This window comes from Myotis daubentonii, chromosome 10 (assembly GCF_963259705.1).
Source record: "Myotis daubentonii chromosome 10, mMyoDau2.1, whole genome shotgun sequence".
Lineage (NCBI taxonomy): Eukaryota > Metazoa > Chordata > Mammalia > Chiroptera > Vespertilionidae > Myotis > Myotis daubentonii.
Genome location: NC_081849.1, coordinates 2616933 through 2634763, shown reverse-complemented (window position 1 = coordinate 2634763; position 17831 = coordinate 2616933). Strand labels below are relative to the sequence as shown.

The 17831-nt window shown below is 48.2% G+C and overlaps 1 protein-coding gene across 2 annotated transcripts in view; it reads right to left on the bottom strand.

The window, feature by feature from the left end:
- ESYT2 (extended synaptotagmin 2) overlaps nt 1-17831 on the bottom strand; it is an 83480-nt gene that overhangs the window by 23114 nt on the left and 42535 nt on the right. For both annotated transcript variants that reach the window (XM_059711312.1, XM_059711313.1), the window contains exons 7-13: nt 15624-15679; nt 10872-10992; nt 9788-9964; nt 8017-8099; nt 7144-7192; nt 6049-6138; nt 5569-5664 (exon numbers count right to left, since the gene is read on the bottom strand). In XM_059711312.1, coding sequence (XP_059567295.1) covers nt 5569-5664; nt 6049-6138; nt 7144-7192; nt 8017-8099; nt 9788-9964; nt 10872-10992; nt 15624-15679 — 672 coding nt within the window. The remainder of the gene's footprint in view (nt 1-5568; nt 5665-6048; nt 6139-7143; nt 7193-8016; nt 8100-9787; nt 9965-10871; nt 10993-15623; nt 15680-17831) is intronic.

Sequence of the window (17831 nt, the reverse complement as noted above, 5' to 3'; positions counted from 1 at the left end):
AACATGAAAACTTATGCAAACGAACAAAAATATCTTTAAACAAAAAACACCAGCAAGAATTACACAGAAACATTAAAAAAAAAAACCATTTGTAAAATTTTTCTGTATGCTCACGATTTTATCTTAGAAGGAACCTTTAATCTGTCAGTATCAAACCTATGTGCTTCTCCTCTGTGGTTACTATTCCTCTGAACATCGGGATTGAAAAATACAAGTGCTACTTTAAGAAAGGGTTCTATTTACTATCCTTTGCTTGAATGAACCCCTAAAATATCTATAATTAGGTTTTATCTAAATATCAACCAACGGGCCATAGATGCCCAGATTACTCTCAAGCCAAATTCTATCCTATCGGAGCAGCTGCCACATTTCTCCTTTCTCTGTGCCGGCCCACAGCAGAGATGGGCCTTCTCTGCTTCGCCCCTCCTTCCTTCCCAAGTATAAACTGGGAGGCAGCTTAGCTCATCAAGTTTCTCCTGGCTTTAAAGTTTTGATGTCCTGCTTTTATTAAATCTTAGTCTGTAAATTCATTACTTTCTGGCCCTCAAAAGGACAAGGCTGAGCTGTTTTGCAAGCTCCTTCAAAGACTAACATGTAAGATTAAAAATTTTATCATTTTCATTGTAATTAACTTCAAGTGACAAACTGAATTTTATTATTTTTTTATAAAGAGTAGATTTTATAATGAAGAAATGGGACTGTGGCAGGCTGGGCCGGGCAAGGAGGTCAAGCATCTGGCCAAGAGGAATGAATGGGACGTGAAGGCCAGCCTCGGCCGGGCGGCCAGCTGCTCAGCATTAGGGCGCTGGACCCACCAGGTGCATCTCTGGGGGGAGTCTGGACAGGTGAGGCTGGGAACCACTGCCCTGAGGTGTGAGGGATGACAAGAATCTCCCTGAAGTTCTCTAGACAGTGGGCTGTGTACAAAATGTACACATCACTTTAACCTGCATCCATGTTGGCAAAGCGGGGCCAGAGATGGTGGGGTGGGGTAGGGGTGGGGGACAATGGAGTAGTGTGAGGTCGTGGAAGCTGCACAGGCCTGGGGGTGACACAGGCTGGATTGTCCAGGTGCACTAGGCAGGGGCCCAGCATGAGGCCTCCAGACGTGACGGCACCTTCCACCTGGGCCACTCATCTTAAATGGGGCCGCACTGCCACCTGTGCCCGTTAGTGAGGAAGCACAAGCATCAACCCCCCACCCCCACCCCCTGGCCCCACCTTACAGCTGGCATTTTCCCAGGCAGTGGGCATGAGCGTGAACGCCATCTCAGGTAAACCCCGTCCACAGCCGAGTGAGAGGCCCCTTCACACTAGGACGGAGCGCAGGGAGGGCACATGCCAGCTCAGCCCCCAGCTCTGCCACTCACCAGCCAGGACCCTGGCTCTCACCTCAGTCCCTCAGCTCCCTGCTGTCTCCTACCTGAGACTAAGGGAGTGGTGCACGTAGAACCCCTGGCAAGTGCTGTGCAGACACGAGTTATCAGGAAGCCAAAGGTCTAGAGGGGACCCCCAGGAGTCAGAGGGCACCATGGCGTCCCTCTGAAATTGCAGCCCAGGACTTGACCAAAAGGAGGAGAGCAGAGTTCCAGGCAGCAATGGAAGGGCCATCTCGTCTGGACAGAGTCCTGTTGCTCTAGAGCTTCCACAGGGGTCACGAGTGGTAATCACTTACGCGTGGACATTAAGAGTGTTCTGAGCAGGTAGAAGGTAGGACTGAGAGGGGCAGGCAGCCAAGGCCTTTCCTAGAAACAGGAAAGGGCTCAGGCATGAGGGAAATTGAGAAAACACAGATCCAACTTCATAGTGAAAACCAATGGGTCTAAAAAGACAATCACTTTGTTCAAATTTAGTTCACAGAGCACCCTGTGACCGCCAACATTGGAATCACAAAGCAGAGCGTGTGGTTGTGACGATGGAGGCGGAAAGCAGTGTTGACGACGGAGCAGGGTCACAGCAGAACCTGACAAAGCGACTAGAGCCCTGACGCAGGGCATTGCGTTTCCAGAATGAAAAGACGTAAGCACAGGCCGCTGGCGGAGGCGCCGCCGTCACGCAGCCGCCATGCAGCTGTCCTGGAGCTCTGCCACAGAAAACTCTTACTCAAGAGTGGTGCAAAATAGGTGCCGTGAGCACCACCGTGGGTCACAGTGCAGGTGGGGGGGCGCACACTGTCGGGGTGCCTGAACCTCGCCCACCCCTTGAGGTCCTGACTTTCCTCCTCTATGACCTAGGACAGTGACGGCGGACCTATGACACACGTGTCAGAGGTGACACGTGAACTCATTTCTTTGGTTGACTTTTCTTTGTTAAATGGCATTTAAATATATAAAATAAATATCAAAAATATAAATCTTTGTTTTACTATGGTTGCAAATATCAAAAAATTTCTATATGTGACACAGCACCAGAGTTAAGTTAGGGTTTTTCAAAATGCTGACACGCCGAGCTCAAAAGGTTCACCATCACTGACCTGGGACAATACACCTGTTCTTGACGTTCTGCCTGCCCCTCTTTTTCATGTGGAAACAGAGAACTCCTCACAGCTGCAAAGCCTGACCCCATCAGCCTCCAGGACCAATGACTCGAAGAGTCTCACCAGCTGTTGAGCTGCTAGTAAGTCAGTGATTAGCCAAGAAAGGGTGACCCTCTGGACTAATAACTAAGCCATGGGTGGCTTCCTTTTACCCCGAAGAAACTAAAATAAGTGTTTGCTAAAGGCACCAAGAACAGTGCCATGAATCAAGGTGCTACAGCCAGACCCTGGGAAACAGATAGAACGAGATCAGCTTCCCAAGCAAGGTCAGACTCGCACTGTCCGCTCCAGGAAATGCTTTCCGTTCCTAAGAGGATCTGAGTCACGCACTCAGTATCTGTCCGCCCTCAGGAACTGGTTCGCAGGAGGGAGCGAGCATGCTTTCGGGTACCGAGAGCACGTCTGTCTGCACTGACCACCCCGGGCACAGAGGGACTCTAAGAAAGCCAAGTTCTAAGGCTTCTGCTTGGTCAGGAGGAGAAAGCAGACTGGAGGGAGGTTTTTGAAAGCTTGCAAAGAAAATTTACATCTCACAGTGAGATGAACCACAAGAAAACCCAATGAATCGCTGTGGTTTCACTTTTTCCATGGAAGAGTTATTTTATTTTTTCCTGGGCTGCCTCATGACTCAGGTTTGTTCATCTCATCATCAGATGTAGTCACCAATGTTAGTCACAGCAGTGGCACATTTTACAAAACAAGCACCAAGCAAGCACACACAGTCAGTGAAATCACGCAAGAAAAGTGAAACGCATGCCACGCCATTCCCCCACAGAGGAGAGCACTAGGAGTTGCAGCCACATTCTCGCAGTCTCCACCAGCACACGAGGAAGACGGCATGGGGAACTCACAAACAGTGCTCTGTAGACGGAGGCAGTGTTCTCACAGAACACTAGTCCCGACGCCCGCCTCTCTTTTAAGTGGCCACACCCAAAGCTTCCCTCGAAGATACTCTTAGGAAGTGGAAATGGGAGGAGAAAGCAAAGAATGGTGGGTTGTGATCAACACACACACAAGAAGCACCAGAAACAGGAGTGCAAAGGGCAGTCACAGAGCCACGGACGGGGAGCGACCCCAGCAGCAGCAGCGCCACGAAGGCCCTTGCCCGTTGGCCAGAGCGCGCCTCACGCACAAAGTGCCCTTTAACAGAGGTTAACAGATTCACTTGCTTCTTTTGCTTCTGGGACATCATTCAAATTTTAATTTAATGCAATAAAACACAGTTTTGAAGAGCAGCCTAGTCCCTTCTGATACACTATTCTGTATATCCTAAAATATATCACATTCATTTCCATCAAGCATGATAAAGATTTGATAACAAACATTATTGTGGTTAAAAACAAAAAATTCTACCATACAAGAAATTCTGTAGAAAGGTTAAATAATAATGAAACTTCCCTCAATTTGAAACTAGAACAGATAAAGCCACCGACTTCAGACTGGAAGACAGGCCAAAAGGTGAACACTTTAAGAGAAAGTCAGAGCTACATCGGTAAAGAAACTGTCCAAGGAACACAGGACAGCTGGCCCCGAGCAGCTGCGGGCCCGCGGTCTCACGCCCGGGCTGTGCGGGACGCGGAGTCCCGTCGGGGCAGGGCATCCTCGTCAGCGGAGGATTAGGCTCCACGTGGGTTTTCGGCGTGGGGTTGGCAGCCCTCACCCCCATGTTGGTCAAGGGCCAACTATATATACAATTACATAGACAGAGTTCAATTACATGTTCCCAATATGAAAAAAAAATAGATGACTGATCAGACTGTAATTGTGAAAACTTTAAATAAAGTGTCCTGATACACTGAGTACACGACTGTGCTGTGGCACAAAGCCCAAGTAATGCACAGTTTTGAACCCCGAGAGGTCCTAACTGAAATGAGGTGTGTGACTTCATGAAGTAAAGGACACATCGTCCAGCCGCGGAGCTGAGACCAGCATGGAGGCCAAGTGAAACCCTGAGGTGGCAGCTAAGGGCCGAGCGGCACGCTGCTCCCTGCGCGTCCACGGGAAGGGACGGGGACACACTAATTATCATCATCGTGGGAGGGGGCGCTGCATCTGGGAGCAGCCGTCTTTCTGTCAACAAAATTGGCCTTCAACACAATGAAAGAAAGCAAGAATGGCCATCTACTGAACAAGTGGTGGGCACTCAAAAAATTATCAAAACAGCCCGGCTGGCGTGGCTCAGTGGCTGAGCATCAACCTGAGACAGGTAGTCATGGTTCGATTCCCGGTCAGGACACATGCCCAGGCTGCGCACTCATTCCCAGTAGGGGGCGTGCAGGAGGCAGCTGATCAAGATTCTCTCTCATCATTGATGTTTCTCTCTCTCTCCACCTCTCCTTTCCTCTCTAAGATCAATAAAAATATATTTTAAGAAATATGTCAAAGCAATAAGACATTTATAATGAACAGTAGGGTCAAACTATGGTGGTGGGGGATCAGAGCAGGCCTCCCACGACTGAAAATGTATATGGTTTTTCTTCTCCAAGTTATAGTCATTACCCATAAAAACTGTACTTTATGGTTTTTTCTAAGAGCAAAACAATTCTGATGCTAACAAGGTGCACTGTTCTGGGCTGCAGAAGCCACGCGAGCGGCAGGAGACCGCCAGGGGCAGTGCGTGTCTGCTTGCCAGGCAGTGTGTCCCCACACCCAGGGCACTCAGTACTCAGTCCTCCCACCACTGGGCCGCCGCCATCTGGCCAGGCAGCTGCAGGATGAATCTGGGTCTGTCATCAGAGCTGCTTCATTTTACTCCCACCCCAAGTAGAGAATGAAATGTCACTACTCAGTGATTTCCTACAGAACATCCTCTTCCCTAACTACTAGGGAGTTGGATGAATCTCCTCTGTATTGAAGATTTATTCATAAAACATGTCAGAGTAAAGGGCCATCTTGATGATAAAAAGGAGTTTAACACACTGTTGCACCACCCACTCCACGCCGCTCTGGGCTGGGGTGAAGAGAAGACACAGCAACAGGAACGGGTGACAGTGTGGACACCAGCACACACGAGTTCCCACAGTGCTACCTACCGGAAGGTTCCTCGCTGAATCCAAATACAAGATCAGCAAGGAGGAAGAAAGGCCATCGTTGGCTTGGTCTTTGTCAGCCCTGATGTCTGTCAGCACCTACCAGGAAGGAGAAGAGTCTCAGCAGGCACATTTCCACATCGTTCGACTCTTGCTACCCAATGATGGCTGTAACGCTCCAGCAAACGGGAGAGAGGGAGCAGAGAACCCCAATACATGCAAGCAGAGCGGAAGTGGGAAAGATTCTCTACAAATCAAAGGGAGGACCAGTGCTCTGTGGCCCTCCAAACCCCGGCTCTGCATCAAGCACAAGATTTGAAGATCCTGTAAAACAGGTGCAAGTGGCCTTCAAATCTCTTAAAAAATGCCATCATCTTTAATTTATCCCTGAGGTCACCGCAGTGACTGTAGCACAACCAGCCAAGGTGCTGCTGCAGTCCTCTGAAAGGCGTGGGTCTCAGCCGGCAGGAGCGCGTCACACACCTGGTCCAGGTGAGCAGCGTGTGGCGTCAGTGTGAGCCACTCCAGCTTCAGGTGCAGCTTTCCTCTGGGGACCTCGTCCAGGGTGAACCACTGAAGACAAACGGTGCAGGGTTAGCACTTCTCCTGAATCGACATTCGAGTCAACAGTCTGCGTAATGTCCCAAGAGGCTACTGCCTGCGGCACCAGCACTGCTCGCGGAAGCCCAGGACGGAACCCTCCACACCCAGCCCCAAGCTCTCTCCGCAGGCATGTGGCCCACACCCACCCCTGCCTGCTGCCTGGGACCATCTCAAGGCTTCACAAACACTAACTCCTCGAGACCACCAAAGCCCTGTGAGGTAACTTTCACCCTAATTTATATGCAGGGATTCAAATGTCTATCAGCTCCATCAGCTTCTAGAACTTATGGGCCTCATATAACATCAAACCCAAATGCTGAATTTCAATATCAAACAAGTTAACATGTTTGTTTTTATTCATTACTATATACTAATAGCAAAATAGTACACAGTTATTTCAGCTTAAAAACCACAAAGCAATGAACCAAAGGCGGCTGAGACCCTGTGCTCGAAGAGCCGCCGTGACCCAGGCCCTGCACACACAGGCGGCTCGCGCTCCCTGGTGAGCGACGGCCACCAGCGCTCGGCCCCTCTGACCGCCGCGCTGACTTGGTGAATGACGCTTTCCTTGGCCAATCTCACACACCGTTTACAAGCACCACAAACCCTCCTCCCTCCTCCTTTTATCCCAATAGCAGTCCCCTGCCTTCACAGGCGCTTTCACATGACGACCTCCCATCACTGCACAGCGCCACCCGCTGTGGCGCCAGCACCTTTAAAATGCGCCTGCCCTGACAGCGCCTGCCTGCCCTGCCCCAGGAACAGCACCGCCTGCCTGAAGGCAGTGGCCAGCGTATGTGGTAGGTGCTCAGGACACACGCTAAGATTTGGTTCTTAAACTCCTTTTCTATTACTTTGCTATCACGAACAAGCTTAAGTTCTCATATTTGAGAGGCAGATGTTGTGCTTTCGGGATGGGGGGGGCGGGAAGTGGCCAGGGCTCGGGAAGCAGAACAAGACCCGCAGAACACGTACTTCATCTAGGAGGCGCTCCTTTTCCACTTCGGTCAGATCAATCACGAGGCTAGAGAAACAACACAGCTTCAGAGCAGAGAAGCACACTTCCTCAACCAGTGACCTCAGGCATTCGTCTATGAAAAAGGACTTCAGAAACGCAACAAAATGCTACAGTTTATCAAGACACAGTGTTGGCTATCCTGCACCCATCAAGTATGTGTCTACCATTTTACTTTTTACCCAACCCCAGAGGTCTCCCCCCCCCTTTGTTTTCTCCTGCCTCTCTAGTCCACCACCAATGGATTTCATGTAAGCCACCTAAATCCCCTCCTTTGATTGCAATGTATAAAAGTAGATGAAAACCGGCCATTCTCCAAAGCATTATCTCAATCTGTTGAGATACTGCTTCCCAGCAATTGTTTGGCTCAAATAAACTCACAAAAATTCTTTACAGATTTGAATGTTTTTACGTTAACAATAATGTTTGAAAGCCCATTCCTACAAGCCACAGCAAGGCTGCCTGTCTGGTGCAGAGAGCTGTCCTGGCCTGCAGGGCCAAAGCCACACGGGGCCACTGGGCACTGAAAATGGGGCAAGTGCAACCACAAAAGCGATTTCTGAATTGTGTTTAACTTCAGTCAGTTTAACTGAACTGGCTGTCCATGCTGGTGGCTGCTGACGGACACAGAGCTAGAAGCTTGCCTTCTCTTACTCACACGAGAACTTGTTAGGCCCTAAACGTGTTAGGAAGCCTAAGTGAGGCAAATGTTATGTCTAACAGCCACTTAAAAGCCCACACAACATGTACACAGATCTGTTAGTGAAGGTAGTTTTAAGAGGTTTTTAAAAACAAAGCGTGACCTGCGCTCTGCTCAGTCGTGAAGGCCTTACCTTCCTAGAAAGTCATCCTTGTCTGGGTCTTCATCGAAGAGCTCAATCTCCAGTTCCTGCCCAGGGTGCTCGTAGACCAAGGCCTGGAAGGTTAGTGACGGCAGTGACGTACATTTTACCAGCAGTGTCACCCACTGAGCACGGCGGTCACAGCGACAGCACCGGGTCTGCCCCAGTGGAAGTCCTCAGGAAGCGCTTCCCTTTTCTCAGTGTACACCGAGTACATCTCCCACATGGAAACGTGCGCCCACATAGTGCCAGCCTGTTGTGCTTGTTTCAGGTGGGGTACGTCTCAGGGGGCCGAGGTCAATGGCTCCAGCACAGGACAGGCCTGCAGATGTGCAGGTCCCACCCAGACGCTGTCCTCGGGTAACCAACCACCACAAGCACCACTCGGAGGTAAGGAATTCGGCGACAGGCAGGACTGGGGCTGAGAAGCTGGTGGAGCGTGACCTGCACTAAACCTGGGGGTCGCTCTGCTCCCAGCACGTGTAGCTTGTGGTGCAACAGTTCCACGCTGAGGAGCTCTGCCTGGGGAAAGGTGGCTGACACTTGCACAGCACCAGTTAGGTACCTACTGAACTAGCAGCTCAGCTTTCTCCAGGAAAAGAAATGGCAGCATCTACTCAGTGAATGGCTATTGTAAGTCAGGTCCGTTTCTATCCTATATAATAGAAGTGTAGTATGCAAATTGTCCCCTTGACTGGGAGACAAATCCTCTGGGAGTTCGACCAGGGGGTAGGGCTGGCCAGGGGGAAGGGAGGGAGAACCCAGTTGGAGAACCCAGTTGGCAGCCACTAGGGACCCTACCAGTGCACGAGTTTTGTGCACTGGGCCTTTAGCATACTAATATATATACATCCTATGTAATAAAGAGGTGATATACAAATGGTTGTTACACTGCGATGCTTAATGACTGATCAGCAGGAGGGTGGAGCAGCGAGCTACAAGCGGCTGAGAGCTACAGGGGTGCGGGGCAGCAGGCGGAGAGCTACAGGGGGGCGGGGCAGTAGGCGGAGAGCTACAGGGGGGTGGGCTATGAGTGACGGTGAGCAGGGCGGCCAGCTGAGGCAAGCAGCAGCTAGCTACTCACACACGGATTCATGGGCAGGTCCACTAGTTGTTGTACGTGTGTGTGTGTGTGTGTGTGTGTGTGTGTGTGTGTGTGTATATATTTAATCCTCACCTGAGGATATTTTTCCATTGATTTTTAGAGAGTGGAAGAGAGAGGGAAAGACAGAGAAACATCGATGTGAGAGAAACACATCAATTGGTTGCCTCCTGCATGAGCCCCAACCAGGGTCCAGTCCGGGGAGTAGCCTGCAACTGAGGTACACGCTCTTGACTGGAATCAAAGCCAGGACCCTTCAGTGCACAGACTGACGCTCTATCCACTGAGCCAAACCAGTTAGGGACAGGTCTGTCTGTATTCACTGGCATGTATCAATGTTCAGGTGTTAAATGATAATTTACAAGACAGTACCTAATCTCATTTTTGCATATGTATGTGCTAATAACAACATAAAACATTCACATTATGAGAAATTTTGCCAATTATTCACTGTGATCATTTTATGTAATTAAGATCTAAAATGTTAAGTGTTGGTATGACAAGAATGTAGTGTGGGGAAGACAGAAGGTGCAATACTTTTTAAAGATGGGAATTTGAAGCGAAGAGAATCTAAGTCGCCACCTAGATGAACTACAGCCTGGGTGACGGGAGTGGAAGCGCGGCTCAGGATGAAGCCGTGGCAGCCAGGGCAGGCCTTACCTCGTACACCTCGTTCCACTTCGGACTCAGGTTCTCTTTGATGACCTTGCTTTGGAAGATCTGATTGCCGACTCGAATCACTCCATAGGGGTCTGACTTTCCCTTGACAAGTCCCTTCAGGTAAGTGTCCTTCCCCTGGAGGTCCTGAGCTTCAATGAAATGCACCCTGAGAACACCCTGCAAAAGACAAGAGTGCCGCCGCTCTCTGGGTCATCAGACAGGACACGGCTGGTGCAGGCCGTCCGTTCTAGGAGCGCAGCGCGGAGCTGACAGCCATGTGAAATGTCGGGAAAATGGAGCAGGCAGGACAGAGGATCCGGTGGGACCCCTCAGACAAGAGGCCAGTGATGGGGGGAGGGGGTGAGCGACTTCTGCAGAGGCCCCGAGGGACACTGCGCTCCAGACCCGAGCGGGGTCAGAGCAGTCAGATCAAACAGGCCTCGTGGGCCACAGGACAGTCCTGCTTTGACTCCACATAAGTGACACTACGTTACAGGAGGTCGGACCTGTGCCCAAGCTGTGATGTGCAGATTACTTGGTCCTGTTTTTGGAACAACCCTATGAAATGCTGTCATTAACCCTACTTGTAGACAGGAAACTGAAACTCTGCAATACACACTATTCACAGACTCTTTTCCTAAAATGTTTAATTGATAAAATGAAATATTCACTCATTTCTTTCAAGGCAGACCGAGATGGGAAGGTCACATTTTGGTAGGGCAGCCTTTCCCCAAGAGCCCTCTGCAGAACATGCTGGGTCATATTCCTGGCTGTCAGCACAGGAAGGTATGCGTTTTTATCTTCCACCGTGCTCCTCATTACCTCTCAGGCTGAGAGGAAGCCGTCCCCATCACTGAGGCGAAGCTGTTAGGATCTGTCAGTACAGACAGGGCGTCTGGCTGAGATCACAGTAGGTGCCAGAGTTCCCAGCTGAGGTCGAGCTGCACACTGGCCACGTCCTACAGCGTGTGCGGCAAGCAACCTATTGCACCACGACCCGCGTGCCAGGGCTGTGAGGAGGAGTGCCAAGTGGTGGGAGGGTACGTCTATGTGTAAGTGGTAACGGAGGCCAGGACACGCTTACCTTTGGTATCGGAAACCGCAACTGGGCTATCTGAACTTCACTGACGAGAGGAACAGTGATTCGATTGGGAAGCACCAGATAGTTTGATATTATATCCAAAATGATGGTATCTGATAAACCGCTGTGAGGTGGAGGAAAAAGAACAGACCGTTATCAGACACTTCCATGCTCGTTAGCACCTTCTGCAGTAAACACACCACAGACGTGATACAACAACCCCCCCATTTACAGGGTAGGAGCGGTCTCTTCCCCGAAACACGTTTAAAACCAGCAGGTCAGTCCATTAGCTGCGGTGCCACCACCGTGCCAGTTATGGAGGGTTTATTCTGAGGACAGAGGCAGCATCTGGCTACACTTTGTAAGTCCTAAATAACATTTCCTACATAATTCTACCATTGATTTAATACTGAGTAACTAATATGTTTCCTTAAATTTCTTTAACATAAAATATTTCAAACATCCATAAAAGTTAAGAGAATACTATAATATCTTTTTACTCCATCTATGTTTATTACATTAAGTTTCTCTTATAATATACTAGAGGCCCGGTGCATGAAATTTGTGCGCAGGTATGGCCCCTAGGCCTGGCCTGCAATCAGGGCCATCTTCCCCAGCTGCCAGCAGCCAGCCCCATCCCCCCTGCCACCCACCCCCAGTTCCCATTCGCCATTGGGTGATCGGTGCCTGATGGCTGGGGGAAGGCACCAAGAGGTCAGCCGTTCTTGCCTGCTCACCGGCTCCACCCCCGCAGCAGGTGGCCATCAGGCGATAGGAGCCTGCAGGCCAGGGGAAGGGACCAAGAGGGGTAGGGTCAGTGTGCCTCATAGTGACTGGTCCAGCAGTCATTCTGCTGTTAGGGTCAATTTGCATATTACCCTATTATTATATAGGATAGAGCAGTGGTCGGCAAACTGTGGCTCGCGAGCCACATGCGGCTCTTTGGCCTCTTGAGTGTGGCTCTTCCACAAAATACCACGTGCGGGTGTGCATGTACAGTGCGATTGAAACTTCGTGGCCCATGCACAGAAGTCGGTATTTTATGGAAGAGCAACACTCAAGGGGCCAAAGATCCTCATGTGGCTCGCAAGCCGCAGTTTGCTGACCACTGGGATAGAGGCCTGGTGCATGGGTGGGGGCCGGCTGGTTTGCCCTGAAGGCAAACACAGCCCCTTCAGGGTGGGGGTGGGGGTCCCGATGGGGTGCCTGGCCAGCCTGGGTGAGGGGTTGAGGGCCGTTTTCAGGCTGGCCACACCCCCTTCAGGGGGGACCCTCACCCCATGGGTGTGTGGCCAGCCTGGGTGAGGGGCTGAGGGCCATGATCAGGCTGCCCACAGCCTCTTCAGGGTGGGGGGGCCCTGCTGGGGTGCCTGGCCAGCCTGGGTGAGGGGCTGATGGCCGTTTTCAGGCTGGCCACGCCCCCCGGCGACCCAAGCTCCCAGCCTCTCCTTTTTTTCTGGGATTTATTTATCTTCTATAATTGAAACTTTGTAGCCTTGAGTGGAGCCCAGGGCTGGCCAGCGCAGGTGGGAAGCTTGGCTTCCTCCATTGCCGGGAGCAACCCAAGCCTCCTGCTCTCTCCAGCTCCGTGGCCGCCGCCATCTTAATTGGGTTAATTTGCATACCCGCTCCTGATTGGCTTGTACATAGCGGAGGGATGGTTAATTTGCATGTTTCTCTTTTATTATATAGGATACTAGTAGCTCAGTGCACAAAATTTGTGCACATTGAATGGGAATTAATTGCCCTAACCGGTTTGGCTCAGTGGATAGAGCATCGGCCTGCAGACTCAAGGGTTCCAGGTTCGGTTCTTGTCAAGGGCATGTACCTTAGTTGCGGGCACATCCCCAGTGGGGGGTGTTCAGGAGGCAGCTGATCGATGTTTCTCTCCCATCGATGTTTCTAACTCTCTATCCCTCTCCCTTCCTCTCTATAAAAAATCAATAAAATATATTTTTTTAAAAAAGGGAATTAATTAGCAGAGATATTTTAATATTGCTATTTGCCCTTTCTCTATAATAGAAGTGTGAGAGATGAAAGGAAATTAGTAAAATGTATATGAAAATAATATATAAATTTATTAATAAATAAACAGTAACAAAAGGATATAAGAACAACAGAGGCATGATATAAAAATGACAAAAACATGATATGAAAACAAAAACATGATATAAAAACAACAGTGATGCAAACAATGACTGATAAAGTGATTAAACTTATTCTAATATCTCCCTGTACACCACATTAAGAGTGAAAACACTTTTAGAGTGCTTGACTAATTTCCCTTGTGATGAAGTATTTAGAACTTTAACTGTAACATCACATGCTCTTCAAACTGAAGAGAAAGCAACATATAACTGACCATGTGCAAAAATGGGTCCAGGTAGGAATATGCCTACTTTGTCTAGAGTTTGTCCTTGTGATTTATTAATAGTCATCACAAATGCTGGCATCATGGGAAACCATCATCAAATCTATTTAAGTGGGAGGCCAGTGTCAGATGGGGACAAATCAATTCTTGGAATCAGAACAGCCTCTCCCTCTGCAGATCCTGTTAATACTTCAGCTTCGATAATGTTAGGTCGTAATCTTTTGATGATAAATCTGGTGCCATTACAAAGACCCCATTTACTATTGAGATTTTTCAATAGCATGATGATTGCACCCACTTTCAATTTTAATTTATGACACAGCACTCCCAAAGGAGTAATACTATTAAGAAATTTGATGGGAAAATTTTCTTTTTCAGCATCATCTGTGGAATCAATGGAATCATCACTCAAATATGTGTGAAAATCTCCATCGAGTATACCCAAATTTTCTTCATTTAATTTTTGAACATGCTCATTTTTTGGACAAAGAATTGCACATTTAGATATATTTTTAATATTATCTATAGCAGTGGTTCTCAACCTTAGCTGCACATTAGAATCACCTGGGAATCTTTTTAAAATCCTGATTCCTGGGCCTCATCCTCCGGAAATTGTTTCTTTGTTATGGGTTGGGGCCACAACATTAGTAACAAAGAAACAGAATTTCCAGCCCTAACCGGTTTGGCTCAGTGAACAGAGCGTCAGCCTGTGAACTGAAAGGTCCCAGGTTCGATTCTGGCTGAGGGCATGTACTTTGGTTGCGGGCACATCCCCAGTGGGAGGTGTGCAGGAGGCAGCTATCGATGTTTCTCTCCCATCGATGTTTCTAACTCTCTATCCCTCTCCCTTCCTCTCTGTAAAAAATCAATAAAATATATTTAAAAAAAAGAAAAAGAAAGAAACAGAATTTCCGGAGGATGAGGCCCAGAAATCAGGATTTTAAAAAGATTCCCAGGTGATTCTAATGTGCAGCCAAGGTTGAGAGCTACTTATCTATAGATATAGTATTTCCAAAGGTAGCTTCAATAATAGATCCATTAAAAATCATTTCACTTCCACACTCCGCTCTGAGGGCGGGTTCCTGCCTGAAACCTCGCCCTCCAGGAAACAGCTGGGGGAGGGCGCAGCCGTTTCCAAGACGACCCCTGCAGGACTGACTTCCTTCCGGTTGGTCGTGCTTCTGGCCATGATGTTACACTCAGGGTTTTTATATAAGTAGATGCACAGTTCCCAGGGCAGTAAAGAAATTTACAGGTTTTTCACACTGCATTTGGAGGTTCAATACTGTAATAATTTTGAAATACTATATACACTGCACAGAGAACTCAGGGATTTGAATAAAATTGTGGAGGCTAAAGAAACAAACACACTTTTAGTATGTTTCTTGCCTACTCTTTGGGGTAAATGTGAGACTCAGGTAACGTGCATGTGCATGCCTCTGCAACCTACACAAGTGAGCGTCCCTGCGACAGAAGCCATCTCTGGGCCTACTAGGTGCTAAGAGAATCCCACTTCTCAGACGTAAAGTAACTGTACCTATAAGAGCACCCACTGGGCAGCGGGAACACCACCACCACTCAGTGGGCAATAGTGCAGCACTCATGGCAGGTGGGTGTCCAGGGCAGTGATGAGAGCGCTCACCTGAGGACCATGGGGCCACTCTATCATGTCAGAAAGGCACTTTTAACCTCCTGATGGTGCCCCCTTAGTAAAGCCAGCAGAAGCAGGTTTGGAGGCTCTAATTGCAGCCCATCCAGCTTGGCAGGGATCTGTCAGTACAGACCGGATGGCTGGCTGAGATCACAGTAGGTGCCACAGTTCCCAGCTGAGGTCGGGCTGCACACTGGCCACGTCCTATGGCCAGTCACCTCCCACCAGGTAAGACGGATGGACTGTGACCTAAGCAGAACTCTCCCAGGAGGGACGTGAAGTTGACGGACTCTGTGCTCATGTGGCAAGTCTCCCGCTAAGACCCTGCATGGCTACCAGTGAGTGGAGGCACTCCCAGGGATGATGCAGGAACGTAGGCTTTCCCTCCCCCTTGGCTCCCAGGCCCAGGACTGACATCCAACCCCAAGGAGGCGTGGCCACAGCTTGAAAGAACTCAGAAAGGGCTAGTTTTGAAACATTCATTTGCTTTTTAAGTTGTCTTTATTTTTCTGGGAAAAGAAAAACCAAATTTAAAAATTAATTTGTGGGATATTAGAAGGCTGCCACTACTCTGAAACACTTATACTGAAAGGCAGCTTTGTGATGAACAAAAGGTGAACGGAAGGGTGAGTGATGTAGTCTGAAGTCCTATGACCCTCTGCATCAGCGCATTTGAGCCCAGAGGCATGTCTTGCCATCAGCAAACTAACACAGCACATGGCATCATACTTACTTCAGTCCCGGGATATCCAGAAGGTTAGTCAGTCCTGTCCAGTTGATTTCTAAAAGCTGTTTAAAAGCAGGGCAAAAAATGTTATCCAAGTTATTTCCAATTATCAAATCAAACCAAATCACAGAGATTTCTTTCTTTTAAAAAATATATTTTTCTTGATTTCAGCGAAGGGAGAGGGAGAGAGAGATTGAAACATCAATGATGAGAATCATAATCGGCTGCCTCCTGCACGCCCCCACTGGGGATCGAGCCCACAACTCAGGCATGTGCCCTTGACTGGAATCGAACCCAGGACCTTCAGTCCCCAGGCCAACATTCTATCCACTGAGCCAAACCAGTGAGGGCAGAGATTTGTTTCATTACACTGTTCTGCACCTTGCTTTTCACTTTGTAAACCATCAAGGCCATTGTGCCCTGTGGGTACATGGAGAGCTGCCTATTGTTTTATTTTTTGATGTCATAGTTTTCTCCAGTAAAATCATATAATAATTTATACATCTACCCTCCTATGGATGGGCACTTAGGATATTCAGTGAATATTTTTTTACATCATGTTCTGATTTGTGCATGCAAATTGGCATTTAAAAAGTAGACATCCAGCCCTAACCGGTTTGGCTCAGTGGATAGAGCGTCGGATTGCAGACTCAAGGGTCCTAGGTTTGATTCCCATCAAGGGCATGTACCCTGGTTGCGGGCACATACCCAGTAGGGAGTGTGCAGGAGGCAGCTGATCGATGTTCCTCTCATCGATGTTTCTAACTCTCTATCCCTCTCCCTTCCTCTCTGTAAAAAATCAATAAAATATATTTTTTAAAAAAGGAGATGTCCTGGTCAAAGATACATATTCACTTTGTTATTTGATAGTGCCACCTAATTACCATAAAGAAAGGCTATCCCTACTTATATTCCCACCAGAAGTGTATGAAAATGTTTCTTCTTCATAACCTCAACAAAAAGAGATATTAAGAATCAATCCAGCCCTAACCAGTTTGGCTCAGTGGCTAGAGTGTCAGCCTGTGGACTGAAGGGTCCCAGGTTCAATTCTGGTCAAGGGCATGTACCTTGGTTGTGGGTAGGGGGTGTGCAGGAGGCAGCTGATCGATGTTTCTCTCATCGATGTTTCTAACTCTCTATCCCTCTCCCTTCCTCTCTGTAAAAAAAATCAAGAAAATACATTTTTAAAAAAGAATCAATCCATTTGGCCATTAAAAAATAGTACTTTATCACTGTTTCAAATCGCATTTTCCTGATATTAGTGGAGCATGTTCCATTCATTCAACATTTGGGGGGGTTTTGCTCATTTTTCTAGTGGATATTTATCTTACAATAATTCCTACACAGTTGGCTATGATTCCATTAGGTCAGTGGTTCCCAAACTTATTTGGCCTACCGCCCCCTTTCCAGAAAAAATATTACTCAGCGCCCCCTGGAAATTAAATTTTTTTAAATTTTAATAGCAATTAAACAGAAAGATATATGTATTAATGTTTCTACCTTTTTCGCAAAATATAGTAAAGAAAGGTGTAAATTAGAAACATTGAAGTTTGAAATTATGAAACTATTTATTGAAGTCAGAACAAAAAAGTTAAAACAAATGCACCTGTGGCCATCACCGCCCCCCCCCCATCGCTGCAGCGCCCACCAGGGGGTGGCAGCGCCCACTTTGGGAATCACTGCATTAGGTGGACGGGGGTGGGTAAAAACTATTGATTAGAAACACAGCTTTTCCTATCAAAATGGATACTGCACTCACTTGTGTTTTATATTTGTGGGGGAAAGCTGAGTGAAATTGCATGATCTCATTACCCATATAGCTGGAGTATCGCATTCTGGCTCCAATCCCTTTGGGAAGTGGTTTTAAATAAGCATGAACTAGAGGAGTCCAGGTTCTCTTGAAAAGACCAAACTAAAAAGCAACTAGTTTTAAAAGTCCTGAAAGACTGAGATTTTTCAGCAGAAGAGAAACAAGATGTAAACTCGCAAGGCTAATAGCAGTAAAGATCATGCTCCCCTCGTCCCCACCCGGAGGCCCAGAAGCAAAACAACGCCAGAGTAAGCACCCTGCCCCACCCTCATCATCACACAGACCTTTCCCACTAAGAGGACCAGGGATTTGAGGAACAGCCGTTCCAGGCCCAGGGCACCAGGTAGAACCAGGAAGCAGGAAACCCTCCTCGGCTAACAGCTAACGGCTAACGAGAGGCCCTG